This window comes from Myotis lucifugus, unplaced genomic scaffold (genome assembly GCF_000147115.1).
Source record: "Myotis lucifugus unplaced genomic scaffold, Myoluc2.0 scaffold_394, whole genome shotgun sequence".
NCBI classification, from domain to species: Eukaryota; Metazoa; Chordata; class Mammalia; order Chiroptera; family Vespertilionidae; genus Myotis; species Myotis lucifugus.
The window spans coordinates 675264-697654 of record NW_005871442.1 but is presented as its reverse complement, the minus strand read 5'-3'; the positions used below and the strand labels follow the sequence as shown (position 1 = coordinate 697654).

At 41.2% G+C, this 22391-nt stretch overlaps 1 protein-coding gene across 1 annotated transcript in view; it reads left to right on the top strand.

Moving 5' to 3' along the window:
- The first annotated feature begins 4762 nt into the window (after positions 1 to 4762).
- Positions 4763 to 22391, top strand: part of SLIT3 (slit guidance ligand 3) — a 481227-nt gene continuing 463598 nt past the window's right edge. Inside the window, 3 exon segments of the mRNA XM_023743480.1 lie at positions 4763 to 4794; positions 4944 to 5015; positions 11272 to 11343. Coding sequence (XP_023599248.1) covers positions 4763 to 4794; positions 4944 to 5015; positions 11272 to 11343 — 176 coding nt within the window.

The following is a 22391-nucleotide window of genomic DNA, read 5'->3' as shown; positions in this document are numbered from 1 at the left end:
AGTTGGGGTGTAAGTAGGGGAGACTAAGCTTCAGTTTCCTCATGTGAAAAATGGGAAAATAATAGTATCTATCACATAGGATTGCTGTCTAGATTAGAGAAATGAACATAAACTTTTTAGCACAATGCCTGGTGCATAGTTTGGGCCCAGCAAATATCAACTCTTATTAAGGCTGATCTTAAGTATTTTTATCTGTTGAAGGATGTCTAATACCTACCTTTCAGAGCAGTTGCAACGAGAAGAAAGAAAAAAAGGATGAAGAGCTACTGACTCAAAATTGTTGCACTTGTCAATGTACTAGACTGCTATACCCAATAGTTCCAAAATTTCAGTGTCTTAAGAGTTATGTCTGAAACATGTCTAAGTCTAATGTGAGTAAATGGGGAGGCAGGGAAGGGAAGGTCTCTGTTCCATGCAGTCATTCAGGGACCCAGGCTCTTTCTATCTGCTCACCTTGGGCTGGAGTCAGTAGATTCGTGGAGTCCTCCACTGGATCTACTGACTCCAGCCCAAGGTGAACAAGATGTTTTATGGACCAAGGCCTGAAGGCAGCATATATTGCTTCTGCCCATGTAATTGTGAGAACTCAGCTACATAGTTGCCCCTACCTGCAAGGGAAGCTGAGAAATGTAGTCTCTCTGTGTGCACCAGACAGAGGGAAATGGTTTGGTGGACAACTTGCCAGTCTGCCACAATATTTAATGAATGGCACCTGCTCATTGTGATTATTGTATTATACCAGGGTGATTCCCATGGCATCGCAAGCCCCACTTGGAGGGATGGGCAGCCCTAATTATGCAGTCTTACTCCTCAGAGCCTGAGAGCAGAGCCAATTCTCACCTCATTCCTAGAATGACACAGGAGCCTTCAGCCCCTGTGAGTTATTGCTGACCATAAAGACACCACTGAGAGTTTCAAGGGTGGCAGGCAAGACTCAGAAAGGACGTGTGAGAGTCATGTGAATGCAGGTCCATTGTTAATGCTAAATTAAATATTTGGAAGGTGGCTTTCCTTTCTCTTTCATCTCCATTTTTTGCAAAACAAATCATTCCAACACTTAATGGTTTAAGACATAGCACTCATTTTAGTATTCTCTACTGCAGTTTCTGTGGGCAGGAACTCAAGGCCATTTAGCTGGGTGATCTGGCTTTTCATAAGTTCTAGCCAGATGGTAGCTGCAGCTGGAATCGCAAAGGTGTCTGCTCTTACGTGCTTGACCTCTAGGCTAGAAAGATCCAAACAGCCAGGGCTGGAGCAGCTAGGGCTCCTCGGGCATCTCTCTCTCTCTCTCTCTCTCTCTCTCTCTCTCATCTCTCATTCCCTCTCTCTCCCTCTCTCTCCCTCCTTTCCTTCCTCCCTCCCTCCTTCTTTTCCTTCCCTCTCTCTCTCCCTCACCTCCCATGGTCTTCTGGTCTTTTCACATGGCAGCTCAGGGCTCCAATGCAGTTGCTCTGAGAGACAGACAGGCAGTCACTTATTGTCAAAGAAATCATTTGCAGACATGTTTTAAAACCACTTGGCCTCCCCACCCCACATCTAGACACTGCAATGGTTTCCCTATCCAGGATCACTCCAGGTGGGACCATGCCTGCAGGTGGTTCAGAACTCATCCTAGGCTGAGCTCTGATTCCCTCAGAGGCTAAAGGTGAAGGCTGAGAAATCTAAGGATCCATAGGAGCCTGGACTGGGACAATAGGGTTGGGGGAAGGATGGGCACATGAAGTAGTGCAGCCTCTTCTCAGTGGCAATTCAATTAATTCCCATTTTTAGCCAGGCATGTTTGCAATCCAGGCTTCATACGTCTCACCATTCCAAGGTCTGCAAGTAGGAGAGAGTTACAGAAAGCATGGAGGCTCAGAGAATTTAAGTGAATTATGCAAGCTCACAGAACGGGGAGTAAGGGGTGGACAGAGATTTGAACCCTAACCTGTCTCACCTCAAAGCCCATGTGCTCCCTGACCTTCTCCTTGGCAGTCTGGCAGTATTGTATGGATCAGGGAGGAGAAGCTACCATGGAAATAACCATGGAAATAGGTGTCATAGAAATGCTTTGAGGGAGAGGCAGCGTGAGGGACCACTCGTGGTGCTCCCTTCCTATCAACCACAAAAATGCCCCCTCTTTTCACCTGGAGGAAGATAGCATGCAAACCGAGTCTCTTGAGGATCCCAAGATTCATCTCTAAGCACAGAGTTTAGGGTGGGGCAGTCAGCTGCTCTTGGTGCACTGAAATTTCAGAGTGGAGGTGGGGGTATTCAGTTCAACTAATTATAGTAACAATAGCTGCCATGATTGAGTATTTAACAAGTGTCAGATAAGCGCTATGCATGCATCATCTCATTTAACCCTCTTAAAAACTGTTGAGGTCAAGGTTGTCACCCTCATTTGGCAGATGGAGAACCTAAGCCTTGGAGATGCAGTGAACTGCCTTTAGGTCACTCATTATGTGGCAAGGTGAGGATTCACACTCAGGGCTGCTTGCCTCTGAAGCTCTGCCTCCCAGACACTGACTATGTTCCCACGGCAGCCCCATGGTCCCATCACAACCCAACTCCAAGTCCTCAGCATCTCAGCAGCACACTGTGTCCCCCTTCACATAATAAAAATTAATTGAAGAATATTGGTGCCACAGCCACTGGCATTAGCTGCTGAGATACCATGCTGTGTCCCGTAATGAAACCCTTAGTTGCATTGTCATATTCACAGTTGTAAAGGCCCCCAAACAACCTTCCCAGTTGTGATGGGTGGTGAGAAAAATACTCAGGGCAATTATGGGCATGCCCAGATCCCTGTCTGCATGCTGGTCCCTAATCTTTGCGTGAGCAACCCTTTTCTATTTCCCTGTGCAGTTCTTGCTCTTCCTTCACCAGCACTCACCTTAGTCTGAGGAGTCTACATACTGCCCTTCTCCATTGTAGGCTAGTTAAGAAACAACTTTGCTATTTTAGATAGTGGAACAGTGGATGGAGTGGGGAGTTCCCAGGTGAGGTTCCTCAAAGATCCACTTCATGTTTCTTTCAGTATTATTTTTATATCAGGAGAGGAATCCCTCCCCAAACTTGGTTTTTCTTCCTGCAAAGTGCAAGAATCTGAAAATTATTTCCTCGTTCTTTTTATGCAACTGCAGATCTCACAAGTCTCACTGAGGTCCAACTGCAGGGTGACAACCTCAGGACCTGACCGGGAAAACCAAGGAAGTGCAGTGGTCCCTCCTTATCCACAGGGCATATGTTCCAGGCTCCCATGAATGCCTGAAACCATGGATAGTACTGAACCCTCTGTGTACTTTTTTTTCCTGTACCTCATACCTTTCCACTCAAAGGAAGCACTTTACGGCTTTTCTTGGCATATCCAAATTGCCAGCATCATATTTGTGCTTTGAGGGCCATGAGTAAGTAGAATAAGGGTCACAAGCCCTGTGATTCCATGGCAGTCGAACTGAGTTGGCTGCTGAGTGACTAATGGGCCAGTAGCATTCACACTGCACAAAGGGATGATTCACATCCTGGGCAGAAAGGAGTGGGAAGGCGTGACATTCCATCACACTACTCAGAGTGGTGCACAATTTAAAACATGCATTGTTTATTTCTGGAATTTTCCATTTACTATTTTCTTATCGCAGTTAACCATGGGCCACTGAAACTGCAGAAAGTGATGCTGGGAAAAGGAGGGATTACTATAGAGAACATGTAGATAGGAACCCATCACTGGAAAATGTCCTTTTAGCTAAAAAGCAGAGCAAGATCATTTACATGTACCTTGTTGAAGCTCTAACTTGGCCAAAGCCCCGGAAAGTTTCTCATAAGGAAGGCATGGAAAATAGGAATTAATTGTTCAGCATTCATTATTAAGAATTAGAATGTTATTTATGGTCCTTTTTTGTGTCCAGTCTTCTTATATAGTTTTAGTGAACACATTTATACAGGTTTATTCTTGACTTTGTTTTCCCCTAATCCTGGTTTTCTACCCTCATGGTACTCCCTTCTCCCCAACAAAGCCACCATAATGCTTTCAGTTCTATAATAAATCCTTCTCTTTGGGACCATTTTTAGGATCTTAAGCCTACAAACTGAGGCAAGATTAATCCATGTAGCTGTCGTTACCTAATGTAGGAAATTAACAAACTTACCTTGGCTCTGTGCCAAGCACACAATCTACCTTTTGGGCTATGGTGTTAAATGAGATATGGTCTTTGTCCTTGGGAAGTCCTCAAACTAGGTGGGAAATAGACAAGTACCTGGCTAGGTATCAAAGTCAGTCAAGATTCTTCTGGTTTCAAGTGATGGCAAATTTAACTCAAACTACTTTAAGTCAAAATGTAAGAGGGATGGGATAGAGTGGCTCCACGTAATCTCCAAATACAGAGGTGTCTGGCTTCAGGCATGTGTGTCTCCAGAGCCTCATAGGATAGCATGAAAAATCAATCTTTTTTTTATCTCCTAACTCTGGAAAGCTCTGTCTTCATGGGAAAGATGGCTGCTGGCAGCTCTGAACAGCTTAGCAGCCCCAGTACAGAAGAGCCCACTGGGAATTTGAGTCATATATGCATTCCTGAAACAATGACTATGGTCAGAGGGGGCAAAGATGCACATAATCTTGGCCTGATGAGGAGCTTATCCCTGGAGCTGAGACGAAGGTTCAGCCCCACTTATATGACGTGATCTGTGAGTTGGGGGTGGGGAGTTGCCAAAGAAAAATTTCTGACCTGGTGAAGGGGCAACAGAAGCCAGGCAGCTACATATAACAGGCTCTACTACAGACATAATGGATAGCTTATTCCATACAATACCCTTAAGGTTAGTTGGGCATGCTCAGGGGATATCATTAATCATTGGAATTGCCTTCTTCTTGACAAGCAACATCCCTCCAGTCCAAGCCAGTCTGGGTTGAATAGACCATAAATGTAACCTGAAAAAATCTTACCCAAATTTTCTCTCCATTTCAGTGACCTGGACAGAAATAATATCACCAGGATCACCAAGATGGACTTCGCTGGACTCAAGAACCTTCGAGTCTTGTAAGTAGCACATTACTCTCCAGCACATTTTTATATTTAGCTCTTCAGCCTTACGAAAGGGTTCCATTGCCCTAACATTATACCCCCTAGCACTGGGCAACAGGAATTTGCCATTCTGTGGCACAGAACCCTTCATTAGGTACCAGGTTTTCACAGGTATCTCACTCTGTGTCTCACTGCTGCTGGCTGGGCTAGACCAATGGAAGAATTCTGTCCCGTGACAGGGAAAACAGAAGGCCATACATGAATAAGTCAACATGCCCAGCTTCTAGGATGACAGCAATGTCAGACTGACTAACCATTCTTCCCTTCCAAAGAGATTATAATTTCTTCTCCAGCGTGTGCATTAAAAGAGAAATCAGGACAAACGTTATTTATCTTGTTGTTTAATGGAGAGGGAAGGGGAGGGGAGGGGAGGAGAGGGGAGAGGAGGGGAGGGAAAGGAGAGAGAGAGCCAGACAGGGTCAGAGCCCTTGCTGAACACCCAGCTGTGCAGACAGGTAGCAGAATGTGAGATGGGCATTTGCAAAATGGGGGAGCAAGGAATATGAGGTCTCATTTCTAAATAGTGATCCCTCATCTCAGTCTAAGCTGCCTGCCACACACACCCCGACCAGGGCCATGGATTAAGCCTGCAACCAAGGTACATGCCCTTGACCAGGAATCGAACCTGTGACGCTATGGTGAGTTGCATAGGCCAACACTCTAACCACTGAACCCAACTGGCCAAGACTGAATTCCTTGGCTTTTAGATGGTTGTCTTCTCCCTGGGGCCCTTTCCACTGTCTTAGCTCAATGTATGTATGTCTACATTTCCCCTTTTTATAAGGACACCAATCATATTGGACTAGGGCCCATCCTAATGACCTCATTTTAACTGGATTACACAGTACAGACCTCATCTCCAAAAGAAGGTTGAATACACTAGGGGGAAGGGCATCAACATTTGGATTTGAGGGGGAATACAATTCTACCCATTTAAATAAAAGTCCTTCTAACTCTCATAATTGCACATATGATGCTTTTCAGTTTTAACCTTTTCATGAATAGTCTGTTTAGTCTCCCTGCAGCTTATGGAGTGTTACTTGTATAACACTGTTTTCCTGATTGAGAATTAATAGTAGTAATGATGATGATAAACTAAGATATATGTGGTACCTTCCACAGACCAAACTCTATGTTATGTAGTTATTAACCCCTACAGGTCCAGAGGAAACAGAGGCTCAGATAGGTTAAGTGGTCCCAACTCCACATAGCAGGTAAGCAAGGGAGGAGGAATCAGAACCCAGGATGTGTGCTTTCTCACCTCCACACAGTGCCCCTTGCATTATAGGGAGTTTAGAAAACCAATAGTCTACCTGTTTGTAAATGCACCACGGAGGAGCAAGCTGTTTCCTGAGTGTCCCTGAGCACCAGTGTGTGAGGACACTGGGATCCAAATGCGGGGCCTCCTGCCATCAGATGCTCTCCCCTCGGCGTGTTCTCCCGTCTTCGGCCAGCACACGGCCTTCTCCCATCCTTGGAGGGAAGACCCCAGCCCTTGCCATGTCTGTCTTTTGCTCTAAGCAGTCATATGACTGTCAGATGACTGGCAGCTCTGACAAGTATGTGTGCTCAGAATTGAGACTGGGACAGGAATGAGGGAATTCCAGGGCTCAGTGTTAGGGTGTTTTTATCAAGGAGATAGAGGCAGTAAACACCTGATTCCAGGTAATTTTTCTGCTTACAGAACAGACATTTAGCTTCTCTCATTTTTTTCCCCATTTCTAACCCCCCGGCATCTGTGAAAGATTTCCTTTCATACAAGTCAGAAATTTCACCTACTGCTTCATTTTCTAACAGAGTCAAAAATAACCCTTTGATTTTCTTACCATTACATCAGAAAGACTAATAAAAATTCCAATTACCATATCTTCTCTCTGCAAATAGAAAGTTTAAAATAATCACATAAGATCGTGTTAATATCTTCCGGATGGTCTACAACATTCCTTTGACTATGGTTTGTTGGTACATTCTTCTTATTTTGTTTTCAGTTAATGGGTACAATCTTATTTTGATAAGTGATGCCAAAACCCTCTCCCTTCCCCCACATTATAGACTCTATCAATATAATATGTTTCACTGTCTCATCAATTCATAGGCAGTCCCATTCAAGTGGCCCATTATTGCTCTACAAACATCAGGCAGGTGGGATAATGGAAGTGCTTTCTAACAAACACCAATAAAATACCCAAACATATCAACTGTATTTTTCCTTAATCTTTGCTGTTTAGCAGAGTAGCCTAAATAACTATCTTTTTTGAAAAGCATTCACCCCACCTTGGTATCTTCCCTGTATCTGTTTCTTATTTACGGTTTATCATGAAACCAGAAAAGACTTGATAGTCTTGAATAATTTGATCGTGCCACCCATTTCCTAGCAGAATGGGTTACCATGGTGCTGGGAATGGGCAAAAGCAGAAAAAACAGAGATTGGGGAACTTTGGCCTCATCCAAAGGCAGTTTTCCCAAATAAAGTGCATTCAAAGAGAAGATGTAAGAATTGCCCTTCACAGTTCTTTCTCCCAAAGAACTCCGCTGTGCTATCAGTTAGTTCCCTTTCTCAGTAGTCTGTTGCAAGAACTCTGCTATGCCCACAATTTGAGAAACAGCTTTCTCCCAAATGGGGCTAATAAAGAGCCAAACTCCACCCAGCCATCATCCCATGGGCGATTTCCGATTCTGATCCAATGTTAAAACTAAAATAATTATAATGCTGCAAATGAACACAGTCTGTGTCCTCCTAACTCAGAACAGACAGGAGCCATGGATGTTCCAGCTCTTGGATCCCCTGAACCCCTATCTGGTCAGTAACAGGAGAGTGATATCATCGGCTTTAGCACAAGCTCCCAAACTGGATCTCAGCGACTAGAAGTGAGGGTGGATGGTTCACAGCTCATTGATTCATTGATTCATGAAATATTGATTATTCATTGAGCCCTAAGTGCCAAGTATTAGGCTGGACTCTGATAGACGTAGGAAGTGGATCTAGAAGGGGCCCTCGGTACTCTATCAGTCATGATCCCAGCAGGAAAGAGATGATGCTCGCACAGGACAAATGAGGAGAGTGAATAAGGAATTATTGGCAAAGGTGTGGGAAGGAAGAGATGGTGTAGTTCCCTGGGGCTAGCGGCAGCAGGTCTCTAGGCCGCGAGGAGCAGTGGGATGAAGTGGTTACCCTAGCAAAGGTAGAGACTGCCTGACAGGACCTGTGGTCTTGGGTAGAGAGATGAAGTCAACCTGAGGTGAGCTGGCAGGGAGGGAACTGGGAATAAGTCTCTTAACCTCACTCAGTATCCTCTACCCTCCTGTCTCCTGCTGGGGACTGCAGCTGGTTGAACCCAACAGGAAGCCAGAGTTGAGGAAGTTTCTGATGTGATGAAGCTGATAAAAGTTAGCTTCCCGGGGCCTCAGCAAAGTGGGAAGGGGCAGCTATCTACACAGATGTATTTGCATTTTTCTACCCCTCTTTCTGAAAGAGGCTGGCAGTGTTAGATTAATTAGTACAGAACTAAGAGATTCATCATAGGGGGTTGGAGTTTGACTCCTTCCAAACCCAGAGGGGCTGTGACACTCAGCCTCCCCATGTTGCTCCTTGTTATAATTGGGAAGTAATGACAACAAGCCGTGTGATGGATTGATAGATGGTAAAAACCCAGCTGAACAAACCACCCGTCACTAATATTGAACTGGTTCCCTGTTTAGCAAAATGTGCTAGCGTGAGTCTATTAGCATTCCAAGGCCCTCGTTGCCATATGGCGGGGTGGAAAAGGAAGAGAAGGGAAGGAAAATAACATTTATTAAACATCTAATTATACTCGAGATCCTGAGCTAGATAATTTATATACTTTGCTCCATTTTTATTTTAATTTATGAGATTTTTTTAAAAATCCTCACCCAAGGATATGCTTTTATTGATTTTAGAGAGAGAGGAAGGGAGAGGAAGCAAGAGAAAGAAAAACATTGATGTGAGAGAGAAACATTGATCCATTGCCTCCCGTAGGCAGCCCATCCGGGGATCTAACCTGCAACCTGGGTATGTGCCCTGACCAAGAATCGAACCCCCGCAACCTTTTGATATACAGGATGTATGTGTGTGTGTGTGTGTGTGTGTGTGTGTGTGTGTATGTATATGTATGTGTATATATATATATATTCCAACCAACTGAGCCATACCAGCCACAGCTCACTTTGAGATGTTTTTAATTTTTTTTTCCTGTTTTACAGGAAAAAGTCTTAGAGAGGTTGACTAGATAGCCCAGTGTCATTACCATCAGCTGGTAAGAAGGAAGGAAAGGAAATCTAAATCAAATCTGGCAAGCACACTATAGTGGGAGTTAAGAGTCCACCCGAACTAGCTGTGTGACTTTATACAAATAATTTCTCCCTGGACAAGTCTCTTAATCTCTCTGCTTCATGGTGTCCATATAAAATGGGGAGCCTATCAGAGGCCTGAAGTAACATAAATGTATGAATCAAAATGGATGAGGACTGTGGCAAAGTGGGGAGTCTGGGTGCCTTGCTGACCCATACTCAGTTCTGGCCAATTGTTGATATTTGGACATGGGACAGCTGAGTTTTCAAAAGGAGTTTTTTTCTCTCTCTCTCTCCCTCTCTCTCTTGACCCTTTCCCCTGTGAAAGGGTCGTTTGACCCCCTCAAGAGAGAGAGAGGGGGAGAGAGAGAGAGAGAGAGAAATATCATGATTCCAAAATACCCCCTTCACTCTGAGAGTCTAAGCGAGAAACTTCATGTGGCCGAGACTAGCCTTTTCCTTGATATAAAATCAATATGTGCTGTGGCCCTAAGTCCTCTTTAGGTTTTCATCCATTCAATTAGCCTTTATTAAGTGGCTGCTGTCCAGGCAAATGTGAGGTCTGGGAGTATGATGATGAACCCTCCTGGTCCTCATGCATATAGATGGACTTGAAAATAAACATAAAGGCCCAAGTGTGAACCCTAAGAAGTCTGGGGCTTGGGGCTGGTTATGAAACATCTCAGAGGTGTGCAAGGTGGAGGCTGTCATGGAAGGAATCCCTCTGAATGGAGAGCTAAGCCTCTGCAGGCTGCTCTGCCTTCCTCCTGCCTTGGCTTCAGGTGCTTCCGGGCACTTCTCCTCCTACCTGATCCAGAGGAGCCCAGAGCCCTTCCTAAACTCCTCCATCCAGAGAAGCTCACTTCCATCTACACTAGCGGTTCTCAACCTTCCTAATGCCGCGACCCTTTAATACAGTTCCTCATGTTGTGGTGACCCCCAATTTCATTGTTACAAATTGAACATAATTAAAGCATAGTGATTAATCACAAAAACAATATGTAATTATATATGTGTTTTCCGATGGTCTTAGGCGACCCCTGTGAAAGGGTCGTTTGACCCCCAAAGGGGTCTCGACCCACAGGTTGAGAACCGCTGGTCTACACTCATCCCATTCAACCACCAGCCCTGGATGGAAACTATGTAGTTTCATTGCTTCCCTTCCCAACCGTCCAGCTAATCCGTTTTAAGCTGCCATTTATTTTTTTTAAATTAGGGAAACAAATGTTTCATTGTATGCTCGATTCTTAGGATATGCCACATGCACGAACCTAATTCACTTTAAGCAGAGTGTTTAGTTTTGTAATCACCTGCATGGAAGACTTTGGAGGTCAGCAGAGCCCGTGGCTGGGAGCCCTAGCTTTTGTGACCATCACGCTCCTGGTGGGCACAGGCAGCACTGGGAAAGGAGTTCCTGGCACCAGGCTGGTTTTCCTTCGTTGCAGGCAGGCATCCAACAATAGCTTCACCCTTTCTACTAGCTGACCCTGAGACAGTGAGCAGAGAAGGCTCTTTGTGGTGAAGTATTTTTGAATCCGTGAGGGAGGGAGCTCCGAGGGAAGAGATGCTGATTATATGTGTAGTTTTTATAAGAAGCAGCTTTTACCTCTTCCTTTTCTGTGCAACATCCTGCAGTGCTTGGGGGGACATTTGTTGAGAACATTCTTAAAATAGAGGCATGGAAACCAATCTGTCAGGTAGAAGTGTGCAGGCGGTGAAACCCTGGTTACCGTGACACCAAGCTGGGATGTGAATTATCTTGTCCCACCACTCTGGTCCCACCATTCTGATCCCAGCTGGGGGCCCCAGGGTCGTGGGATGACCATGCCTGCATGGCCTGTGCCTGGCCTGAGGATCCCTGAGCCCTTCTTATCCTTGACCCTCACTGCCTCTGTGATTCTAGGCATCTGGAAGACAACCAGGTCAGCATCATCGAGAGAGGCGCCTTCCAGGATCTGAAGCAGCTGGAGCGATTGTAAGTACAGCACAACCTCCTTTCTTGAAAAGTCATCTTTTTCCTTTTTTTGTAAATTGGCTTCATTGCAACCTTGCTAAAAAAAAAAGTCTCCAGTGTTTAATAAAATGTTTGTTATTATATTTAAAGCACATTAGATGCATGTCACAGAGACACTGAAATTCACATAAACACTTTTTCTTTAAAAGATGCTAGAATTGGCACCGGGGTTTGTTTTTCTTCTTCTCAGCCTGAACCCTCTCTTGGCATTTGTATGTGGGGTTAGTTCTGGCCCGCCTCAGCCTTCACTTTCGGGGAGGAAGGAAGCCCACAGTTAGTTCCCCGTCATGGAAACCAGTGTCGGATACCCCCTGCTCCTCTGCACAGGTAGTATGCTCCCCAGTCAGGCCCTCTCCTCCTGCCTGCGCTCCCTCCGCCCCATTCTCATGGGAGAGGAAGGACAGCACGTGGGCGAAGCCTGTGGAGGGCCCGTGTCTCTCTCTGAGTGCGCATTGGCCTGTGTCAGGGAGCCCACACATTTCCACGGCAGAACACATTGCCAGTGGTTTAAAAATAGGCCGCGGTTCTGACTGCATCAGAGGGGGAGAGGGAAAGGGGCAAGATGGGAGATGGATGGAGCCTCCATTTGTTTTGTTGATTAATGCTTTTGCAGAAAAGTCTGGGGTCACTTTGATGAGGGGAGCTGCTCAGATGGTTAAGTGGGCAGCTTCACCTTTCTTCAGTTAATCACATCTGGTAGCTCATAACATCTGGATATTTGCTTTCTGCCCTCTGAGCGGGGATTGTCCCCAAGAGCACTTAGTCATGCTGGTGGGTGGCTCTCTTCCTCACTTCCCTCCGCATCCTGGTTGACCTGACATTGCAGCCTCCTTCTCCCGCAGTCGGGTACAGGGGCGTTGCAGCAGCTCACTGCTCTGCCAGTTTATCTGGAAGGATGTTCCCTGTTTACCTGTCCTGTTTTCAATTTCATCTACAGAGATGGGCTTGGGGAAAGGTGAGGTCTTGCCACCAACTCGTTAGCTTTGTGATCATTCCATCTGGGACAACAGGGGAATGGGTAGGGGTGTTACCCAGCAAAATCTATCACCCCCCCTCTGTTGTGTAAATTGTCTCATTTTTGTTCTCTTCTGCTGGGTCAAAGGCCAGCGTGTGTTCTGCTGCTGTGGTCTGGAAATATGACATTTCTTTTTTATAAGGGAAAATAGTTATACAAGTAATGAATGTTGCCTCTGTTTATGTTTTTATTTTTAAGTTTCTTAAAGCTTAAATTCTTCTCCTTGTTTAGGCCAAGGAAAAACACATGCAAGTATTTGTTGGACCTGGTTTCTTTCTATGAAACAGTCAACATTTCTATGGAAGGATAAATACAGAGTCCTTAGTGAAAAGGCTAGCTCTTCCCTAGTCCTCTGATTAGAAGGATAAATAAATTTCCAATTCATTAATTTCATGATTGTCGGAAGGGAGCTAATTGAGTACCTTGGAAATGCCAGGAACTGTGCCAGTGTTTTATATGCTGTTATGTTATCCCCACAAAACTCCTGTGAGGTGTTATTACCCTCATTTTACAGATGAAGAAACAGAGGCCCAGAGAGATGGAGCCAAAGAATTGTCAGGGGGGAGCCAAGATTCAAAGCCACATCTGTCCAACATCAAAGCCCACGTCCTTTCATACTTCTGTGCTGCAGACTTTAGATGAAGTGTGATCTTTAGCAATGGCCCTGCAAATAGCCTCCTACATACCCATTTCCCTCAAGGGAATCTCAGTGAAAAGTTCTGGCCAAGGCACTCCTCTTTGGCTTGGTGATCATGGATGAAATACTGTGCATGTCCAGGGGCTAGAGGGGTTACAGTTGCAGGGTAAACCTGCCTCTTTCTCCACTTTGGCTTATTAGGAGGGTAAGGCTAACTGCTGTACTAGATAAACCTTCAAATCTCATGGCTTAACTCAGTGGAAGTTTACTTCTTATTCATATCAAGCCCAGGAAGGGCATTCTTCATTGCGGGGCCTCTCTCCTCCCAGGGGATTCTCAGGAACATGGGTTTCCTCCACTCCTCAGCTCTGCCATCTTTAAACCTTGCCTTTTACGGTATCAATGTTTGTCTGCATCAAGCCCGTGGAAATGAAAACAGCATGAAGAGTTGCACATGGGAAGTTTTCATGGGCGAGACCTGGAAGGAGGACATGTCACTTTCACTCATACATGCCTTGGCCTAGAACTCAGTGGAGGTTAGGAAAGATAGTTGAGTGATATGCCCAGGAACTAGAGGAAACAGGCTTAGTGGACAGTTAACCAGTCTCTGACTTACACTGCAGGCAAGCTGAAAAAGCACTTGGCCAGCAGGAAGAATGGAAGTATAGGCAGCTGACTAGTATGCGCAGCTGGATAGACCTTTCTGTGGCACCGAGGCGTGTGTGTGACATTATCCTGACTGGTGTTAATCTTGTTTCAGTTATTCAATGTGACCCCACACAGACTGAGAGCTAGAGAATGGGAAAATACAACAACTGAAGAAGTAGATGGCTGATTGTGCCATTTTTAGCTCTCACTCCTGGCTTACTTTGTCTGTGTCTGTATACTTATTAGTAGATTAATCTTTATTGGTCATACCCTGACATACAGACTGGAAATTATATGGGTTTTTGATCATTTATTTCTTGAGTGTTTATTTTCATCCACAACAGTCATTACTGGTTTGATCTCTTGAGCCTTAATGGGAAAGGGGAGACAGTTCTGTCCTGTGGATCTCAACTCAGAAGTCTCTATTCTTTATTCCTCGATGAATGAATCCCTGCTCCAGACTGAGTTAGGTACCCTTCCTCTCATAGCACATGATTGTCTCTGTTATAGCGCTTACCACACCATATTTTAATTTCCCATTTGCCTCATTATCTTTCCCTAAAACTATGAGTATGTTGAGATCAGCATTTATGTTCTATTCAGCTCTTAATCTCAAAGCCTTGCACAAGGCATAATAGTAAGTGCTTATGGAATATTTATCAAATACTTTTAGGACAATGCTCACTGCACTGAATTATCTGGTCTACAACGTTAGTAGTGCTAAGGTTGGGAAACTGTGCTCTTTACCTATAATGTGTCAGATAGCATCTTAGGCACTTGACACACATCCTCTCATTTAATCCATCCAACAATATTATGAGGCTAGAATGATCATATCCCTGACATGACAAAATATAAAATTCAGAGCACTGCCTATGAAGTGTTATTGCTAAGTATGTTTACCCTAAACCTATTTTAGCTAAATCTCACTTCTGGTTTCCAGAAAGTGGACAGGATAGAGGAACAAGTTAAATAAAACTAAGAGGAAACAAATACTGTAGAGTGGGTCATTTTATAAGATAACTGCCCTGGCCTCTTCAAAAAGAATGCCATGAAAGACACCACATATGAAGGTTGTTGTGGCTGTATTCATAAATAGATAAAATAGACTTTAAACAGGATACTTTATTGGTGGTAAAGAGGGATATTTCATAATGAGAAAGGAGTAAAGACACATAAAGCAAATAATGACAAAAGCAACCAACTGAAGGATAAACAGTCTTTTTAAGTGCATATGGAACTTTTATCAAATACTAGAGGCCCGATGCACGAAATTCATGCAAGAGTAGGCTTTCCTTCCCCCAACTGCAGGCAGCAGCTTCCCTCCCGCCCTAGCTTTGTGCAGAAGAATGTCTGGAATGACATCTGGAATGACGTCTGGTCTAATTAGCATATTACCCTTTTATTATTATAGATAGTCTAGAAAGCAGATCTCAACAAATATCAAAGGATTGAAATCATGTGGATTATTTTCTGTGACCACCACAGAAATATTTAAGAAATCAATAAATGATAAATATAAATTTTCAAATATTTGGAAATTGAGTAATATACTTCTAAATAACCTCTGATTCAGAGAATATCACAGTAGAAATTTTAAGATATATTTTTCTGAATGTTAATAATCATAAAATATATCACAATGTGTGGATTACAGTAAAAGCCATGCTCAGAGGAAAATGTATAGCCTTTTAGCTATATTATTCATGTATGATATATGTTTATATATATATTTTAAAAGAACTAAGGCTAAATTTTGATGAAAATATCTATCTTAAGAAGCTAGATAAAGAACAAAGTAGAAGAAAGGAAATCAGTAAGAGCAGAAGTATATGAAATATAAACATATATTTATATATATTAGAAAAACTCTAAAAATTCAAATTTTTAAAAATAATTAATAAAATTATAAGAACTGGCAAGACTGATCAGAAACAAAAAAGAAAGAAGACGAAATTACCAATATGAGGGATCAAAGGTTGGACATAACTATGGATTTTACCAAGATTGAAATGATAATCAGAGGAGATTTTGGACAGCGTTATTTCAATGATTTTAATGATTAAGTGAAATTGAGAGCTGAAACAAGAAGAGATAGAAAGTCTGTATAGTACTACATCTAGTAAAGAAATTAAATTTTTAATTAAAATATTCCACCAAGAACATTGAGGTTCAGATAGCTTCACCAATAAATGCTACCTATATTTTAATTAATAAATATCAATTTAACACAAAAATCTATAAAAAAGAATGGATATTTGTAATTTAGACAGCATAACTTTTATAAGAAAACCCAACAAGGATATTTCAAGAAAAAATATAAGCCAACAAATTTCATAAATATTTTTACAAATTATTAGCAAAATGAGTTTGGTGATACATTAAAATGACGTATTACAACCAAGTTTGGCTTATTTGAGGAAGGCAAAGTTGGTTTAATATTTGAAAGTCCCCCTTCCCAAATAAAAACATACGGAGCAACTAGGATAGCAAACCCAAAGACACACAGACAGCACTACTATAAAACTAGTGGACAATGTCCCAGGAAATCCCCACTCCCACCCCTAAGATAAGCAGGTGGGGGAAAACAGTGTATGGTTACAAGACCATTGTGTTATCTCATCTGTGTGGGGAAAAGCAGAGGGAAGGCAACTGAAATTCTTAAGGCCCTGAGAACAGATCGCTTCAATTACCAGTATGTGCTTACTGTAAAGCACAGTGGTCAGTCTGAGAAAAGCTGCCAAATTGGAAGGGAGTTTGGTTAGGTCCAGTTCATGGGACAAAGGGATGGCAATGTGATAATGCCTGTTGGTATTAAGAATATTCTGGGCCCTATAAACTCTTCAAACTAACAAATACACGGTTCTTTTTCAAAGAAAGGCCTAGCATTGAGAAGAACTTGTGAGAGTAGTTAATTAGAACAGAAAAATAGTAGAAATAAAAAGAGAACGTATTGATGAAAATGTTAGAAATTACCAGAAGATTCATAATTTAGAAAATACAAGGCCATGTTTTTCATTAGTTTGCAAGAGAAACCAAGAAGGAACTCTAAGCTCTTGAAGGTAGAAAATCTATCACTTTCTCACCCCTCCTTCATAAATTCTTTTATTTAAGAAAAAAAAACAACAACCAAAAGGATTATGATTGAAGCTCATACAAAATTTTTTATAACAAAAATTAAAAATAAAAACATAATAACCTCCATAGAAACAATGAAAACATGCAAGAAAAAGGCACTCACAAAACAGATAAAAGCTATAATAGAATAGATAAAGCTAGCTACACACTTTGAAGATCACATAAACTATGAAAGAACAACATAAAATCTGAATTTTAAAAACTCAGAAATTAGATGATTTAAAAAAGTAGGATTTGAAAGGAGGAGTGAAGAACTCAAGAAACAATTTAGAAATAAAAAAATCATGTCAAAATAAATACTGCCGATACAATACTGAAAAAGAACAAACTTGGAAGAATTATACTATCAAATTTCAGACTTACTATAAACCTGTAGTGATCAAGACAGCATAGTGCTGGTGGAATAATGGCTATAGAAATTAATGGAACAGAATAGAGATCACAACAATAGACCCATTCAAAAATAGTCAACTGATTTTTAACAGGTGGAAAGAAAATTCAAAGGAAAAAGAATAGTCTTTTCAATTAATGACACTGGGACAACTTGAGGTTCATATGTAAAAAAAACAACCCTGAATTTAGATACAAACCTTACTTCTTCCACAAAATTAAATTCAAAGTGGATCATAGTCTTAAATGTAAACTATAAAACTTCTAGAAGACATAACAGAAAAATCTACATTCCCTTTGATTTGGGGATGAGGTTTTTTTATACATATATAACACTAAAAGTATGAAAAATAATTCATTGAACTGTATTAAAATTAAAAACTTCTGCTTTGCAAAAGGCACTTTTAAGAGAATAACAGACAAGCCACAGACTGGAAGAAATTTTTTTGCAAAACACATCTGATAAAGAACTTACATACCAAATATAGAGAGAACTTACAAAATTCAATAGTAAGAAAACAAACCGTCCTAGCCCCTAAAGAAAGAAATGGGCAAAATATCTGAACAAGTACTGCACCAAAGAAGATATATAGATGGAAAATAAGCAAATGAAAAATTCTCAACATCATTTTTCATTATGGTTATGCAAATTAAATGAGATACCACTGCGCACCTATTAGAATGACTAAAATACTACAAACTGACATTATTAATTGCTGGCAATTAAGCAGAGTAACAGGAACTGTCATTTATTGCTGTTTAATAATGCAAATGCAAAATAGTACAGCCACTTGGAAGGCAGTTCAGCAGTTTCTTACAAAGCTAAATGGAGTCTCATGCAATTCAGATCAGTGGTTGCTAGGGATTGGGGAAGAGGGGGTGGAGAGTTGAACAGGTGAAGCATGAGAGAGGAGGGGCTTAGAATGGTGAAACCATGCTATAGAATACTGAAGTGGTTGATATGCATTTATCAAAGAACATAGAATTTTGCAACACAAAAAAGTGAACCTTAATGCATGCAGGTTGAAAAATTTTTTGGAAATTGGAAGATCCCAAAATGGAATGCAGACTGTAATGGCTGTATGAGTCAACCTTATGGAAAGTGATGAGGGAAAAGGTAGATTTGGAGTGTGTAAGACTAAAAGTAAAAGGAACAGCACATAAGAAATGTACTCTAGTTGTTCACTTGTTTCCCGCAGGGGTACAGGTTAACAATTCTGAAATCACTGTGCATGTATATTGCAATTGAACAATGGATGGTGGATGGTGGGGACAGGTTTCTCACTGTGGAAATGGTGGTTATAGACAAGCAATGAAGATAGCAATAAGGATACATGTGGTAATGGATTAGAATCGGGGACATCAGTATGAACCAATGTTTAGCTTACTATATGATACTGTCACTTAATATAGATGTATATCTTCTATAGGTATAAAAGCCTAATATGCAAAGTATGCCCTCAGGAGTTCAACCGACCTGAAGTTCGATCGCTGGCTATGACATGCACTGACCACCAGGGAGCGGCACGAATGAAGGAAGGCCCTGGCTGGCAGCCACTAGGGACCCTACCTGTGCACAAATTTAGTGCACTGGGCCTCTAGTATACAAATAAATATAAGGTTATTTGCAAAAAAAACAAAAAACAGGTTTGTTTGCAAGCAAATATTTCCTTGCTCTGTCAGCAAATGGGCCTAGAAGCAATGTACAGCAGTAGCAATGAGCATGCCTAGTGCCAAGTTGTGATTTCTAATGCCATGCTCCAATAAAATGGAACCAAGGCATCTTGGAGGAACTGGCTGATTCTGGGGCTGGGGCATGATATCTGTTGTGCCAAAAAGGAAATGCTCAACAAACAAACCAAAAATAATAATATTAATAATAATACCACTACCCCCCCCCCCAAAAAAAAGAAAACACACAAAACAAACAAACAAACAAACAAACAAAAACAGGCTTATGAGGACTTTGGCACAAACTGAAAGACTTCCTAATGGCCAAAGCTGGAACAATTTGGACAACAAAATAAATAAATTAGATTATAACCAAAGTATAAAGTAAATGAGTCCATGAGTCCTTAGTGATATAAATAAATGATTGAATAAATAAATCAGTGGGGAGATGAGAAACCTCCCATGCCAAAGAATTCTAAGTAGTTTATGTAGATTTCCTGCCCTCAAGGAGGTGGAACATAACTGCTCACCCCTTAATTTGGGGCTTCGAATAAGGACTCCCTTCATGAGTATGAAAGGAACGGAGACAGTGGGGATAGTAAAGGGGCACATACTACCTCAGCCAGGTGATGAAGGTCAATATGATAAGTAATGTCATGTTGAAAGTATGTATCTTTGATATGATGTAATGAAAATAGCAGTTTACATCCATGATCTTCATCTCAAAAGCCTATAAACCCCAGTATAATGAGAAAAACATCAGACAGATCCAAACTAAGGAACATTCTAAAAAATCACCCATAGAACTCCTCAATACTAAAGTCACAAGCAGTCACAGCCAACAGGAGCATAAGGAGCCATGATGACTAAATATAATGGGGCATCCTGAATGGTACCCTAAAACAGAAATAGAGACAGGCTGAAAACTAAAGGAGCCTGAATAAGTATTGGTTTGCTGGGTGTGGGGTACATTACTCTGCACTATCTTCCCAACTTTTATGTAAATCTCATATAGAAAGTTTCTTTTTTAAAATAAAAGGTGACTGTGCCAAACCCTACTTAAATTACAGATTCGTGAGTGAAATAAATGTTACTGTTTTACATAAAAAATACATACATTCTAATCTAGGAGGAATTTAAGAGCAAATAAAATGGATAATGCTTTAAGAGAAATGGAAAATGGCAAGTAGCATGTTTTAAAAATCAACAATGAATTAATATAGAGGTAAAAAGGATTTATAAGAAAATAAAAGATATAGAAATCAGTCAAATACATTCTAACATCATATGAATCTCTGAGGAAGAAAGCTAAGGCATCTTAACAAAAGGAAGATAAACAACCCAATCAAAAAATAGGCAAAGGACCTAAATAGACACTTTTCAAAAGCGGACATACAAAAGGCCAAGAGATATATGAAAACATGCTCAAAGTCACTAATCATCTGAGAGATACAAATCAAAACAACAATGAGGTACCATCTCACACCTGTCAGAATGGCTATCATCAACAAATCAACAAATGACAAGTGCTGGTGAGGATGTGGAGAAAAAGGAATCCTCATGCACTGCTGGTGGGAATGCAGACTGGTGCAGCCACTGTGGGGAAAAGTATGGAGTTTCCTCAAAAAATTAAGGCTGGAACTCCCATTTGACCCAGTGATCCCACTTCTAGGAATATATCCCAAGAAACTAGAAACACCAATTAGAAAGGATATATGCACCCCTGTGTTCATAGCAGCACAATTTACAATAGCTAAGATTTGGAAATAGCCTCAGTGCCCATCAGCAAATGAATGGATTAAAAAGCTGTGGTACATCTACGCAATGAATACTATACTGCTGTATAAAAGAAAGAACTCTTACCATTTGCAACAGAATGGATCGACATAAAGAGCATTATGCTAAGTGAAATAAGCCAGTTGGAGAAAGATAAATATCACAAGATCTCACTAATTTGTGGAATATAATCAACAACATAAACTGATGAACAAAAATATATCCAGAGACAGAGAAGCATCAAACAGACTATCAAACCTCAGAGGGAAGGCAGGGGAGGGTGGTGGGTAGATAAGAGGTCAACCAAAGGACTTGTATGCATGCATATAAGCATAACCAATGAACACATACAGTAGGGGGGTGAGGGCATGTGCCGGGGGGTGGGAGTGGCCAGGGAGAGGTCAATGGGTGGAAAAGGAGACATATGTAATACTTTAAACAATAAAGAATTTTTTAAAAGAAAGACAACTAAAACAATGGAACAAAGCAAAACTAATAGCAATGAAAATTTCCTGAAATTTAAGATGATTTGAAGGTACATATTGAAAGGACACTGAATGCTTAGAAAAATAGATCCTGAAGGTTTAAAACCAAACATATTCTAATAAAACTACTGAATTTTAAAGGGAAAAAAGTCCTTAAGCATTCATCAGTTAGACACTTAAAATGGAAAGAAAATCAGATTTCCAGTACTTTTTTCACCAAAGCCAGAATATAATTGAATAACTTTAAGGAAATAAACTTTTTATTTTTTTAATAAAATGTGAAGCAGAGCTATACATATATTCAAGTGTAATGGCAGCAGACTATTATGAACACTCAGATCATAATTCCTATGGACATCATGATTCCTATGGAGCCTTTCCCAAGGTGTCTACCAGAGAAAAGTTTCATGCAACCGAAAGAGTGGAGAGACATTGGCTCAAGGACAGATAGAGTCTGCACGGTCAAAACTCCCTGGGAGACAGGTGTGACCTGTGACTGAGTTTGAGATTCCATACAATGAGAGAAGGGCTGTGCTCTCTGTGATTCTCCATGCTTGCTCTCCTTCCCTCTGCTGGCTACGTCCACAGTACTCTAAGAACTAAAAGGATGTAGAAACACAAAATCGATGAATTCTGGGTCCCTGCTAACATGTATGTTACTGTAACACAAAATTTGTGTAAGGGGCTTGGCCCCCACCACCGGCTACAAAATGAACAAGAAATAAACTTGTTATTTCAGAAATAACAATGAAATTCATCTCATGAACAGAATAAATGAGAAATGTATTTTTATCTCCATAAATGAAGAGCAAAATATTTAATACAATACTAATTCATGATTTGAAAACATTTAAAATATTAAAGACAAAATGGAACTTTTAAACATAAAACCTAAAACAAATATCATAGTTAATGGTGAAAATTTGAAAATATTCCTCTGTGAGATGCCTGTCGTCATGATTTGTAGTAAACATTGCATTAGAAATTGGTCCTGGCAATGAGAAAAGAGGAAGGAAGAAAGGAAGGAAGGGAAGGAGACTTGATTTGTAACCAAGGTGGCACTGTGAAGCAGCTTGGGACGGATCTGTCTATAAATTGGAGATGCATATGAAAACCCTACCTCATACCATGCACAGAATCACTTACAAGTAGATTATAGAATTATACATGAAAGATAAAATAATAACATTTAGAAAATAAAATATCTTCATGGTTTGGGGTAGTTGGTATTTATTAAGCAAGATACAGA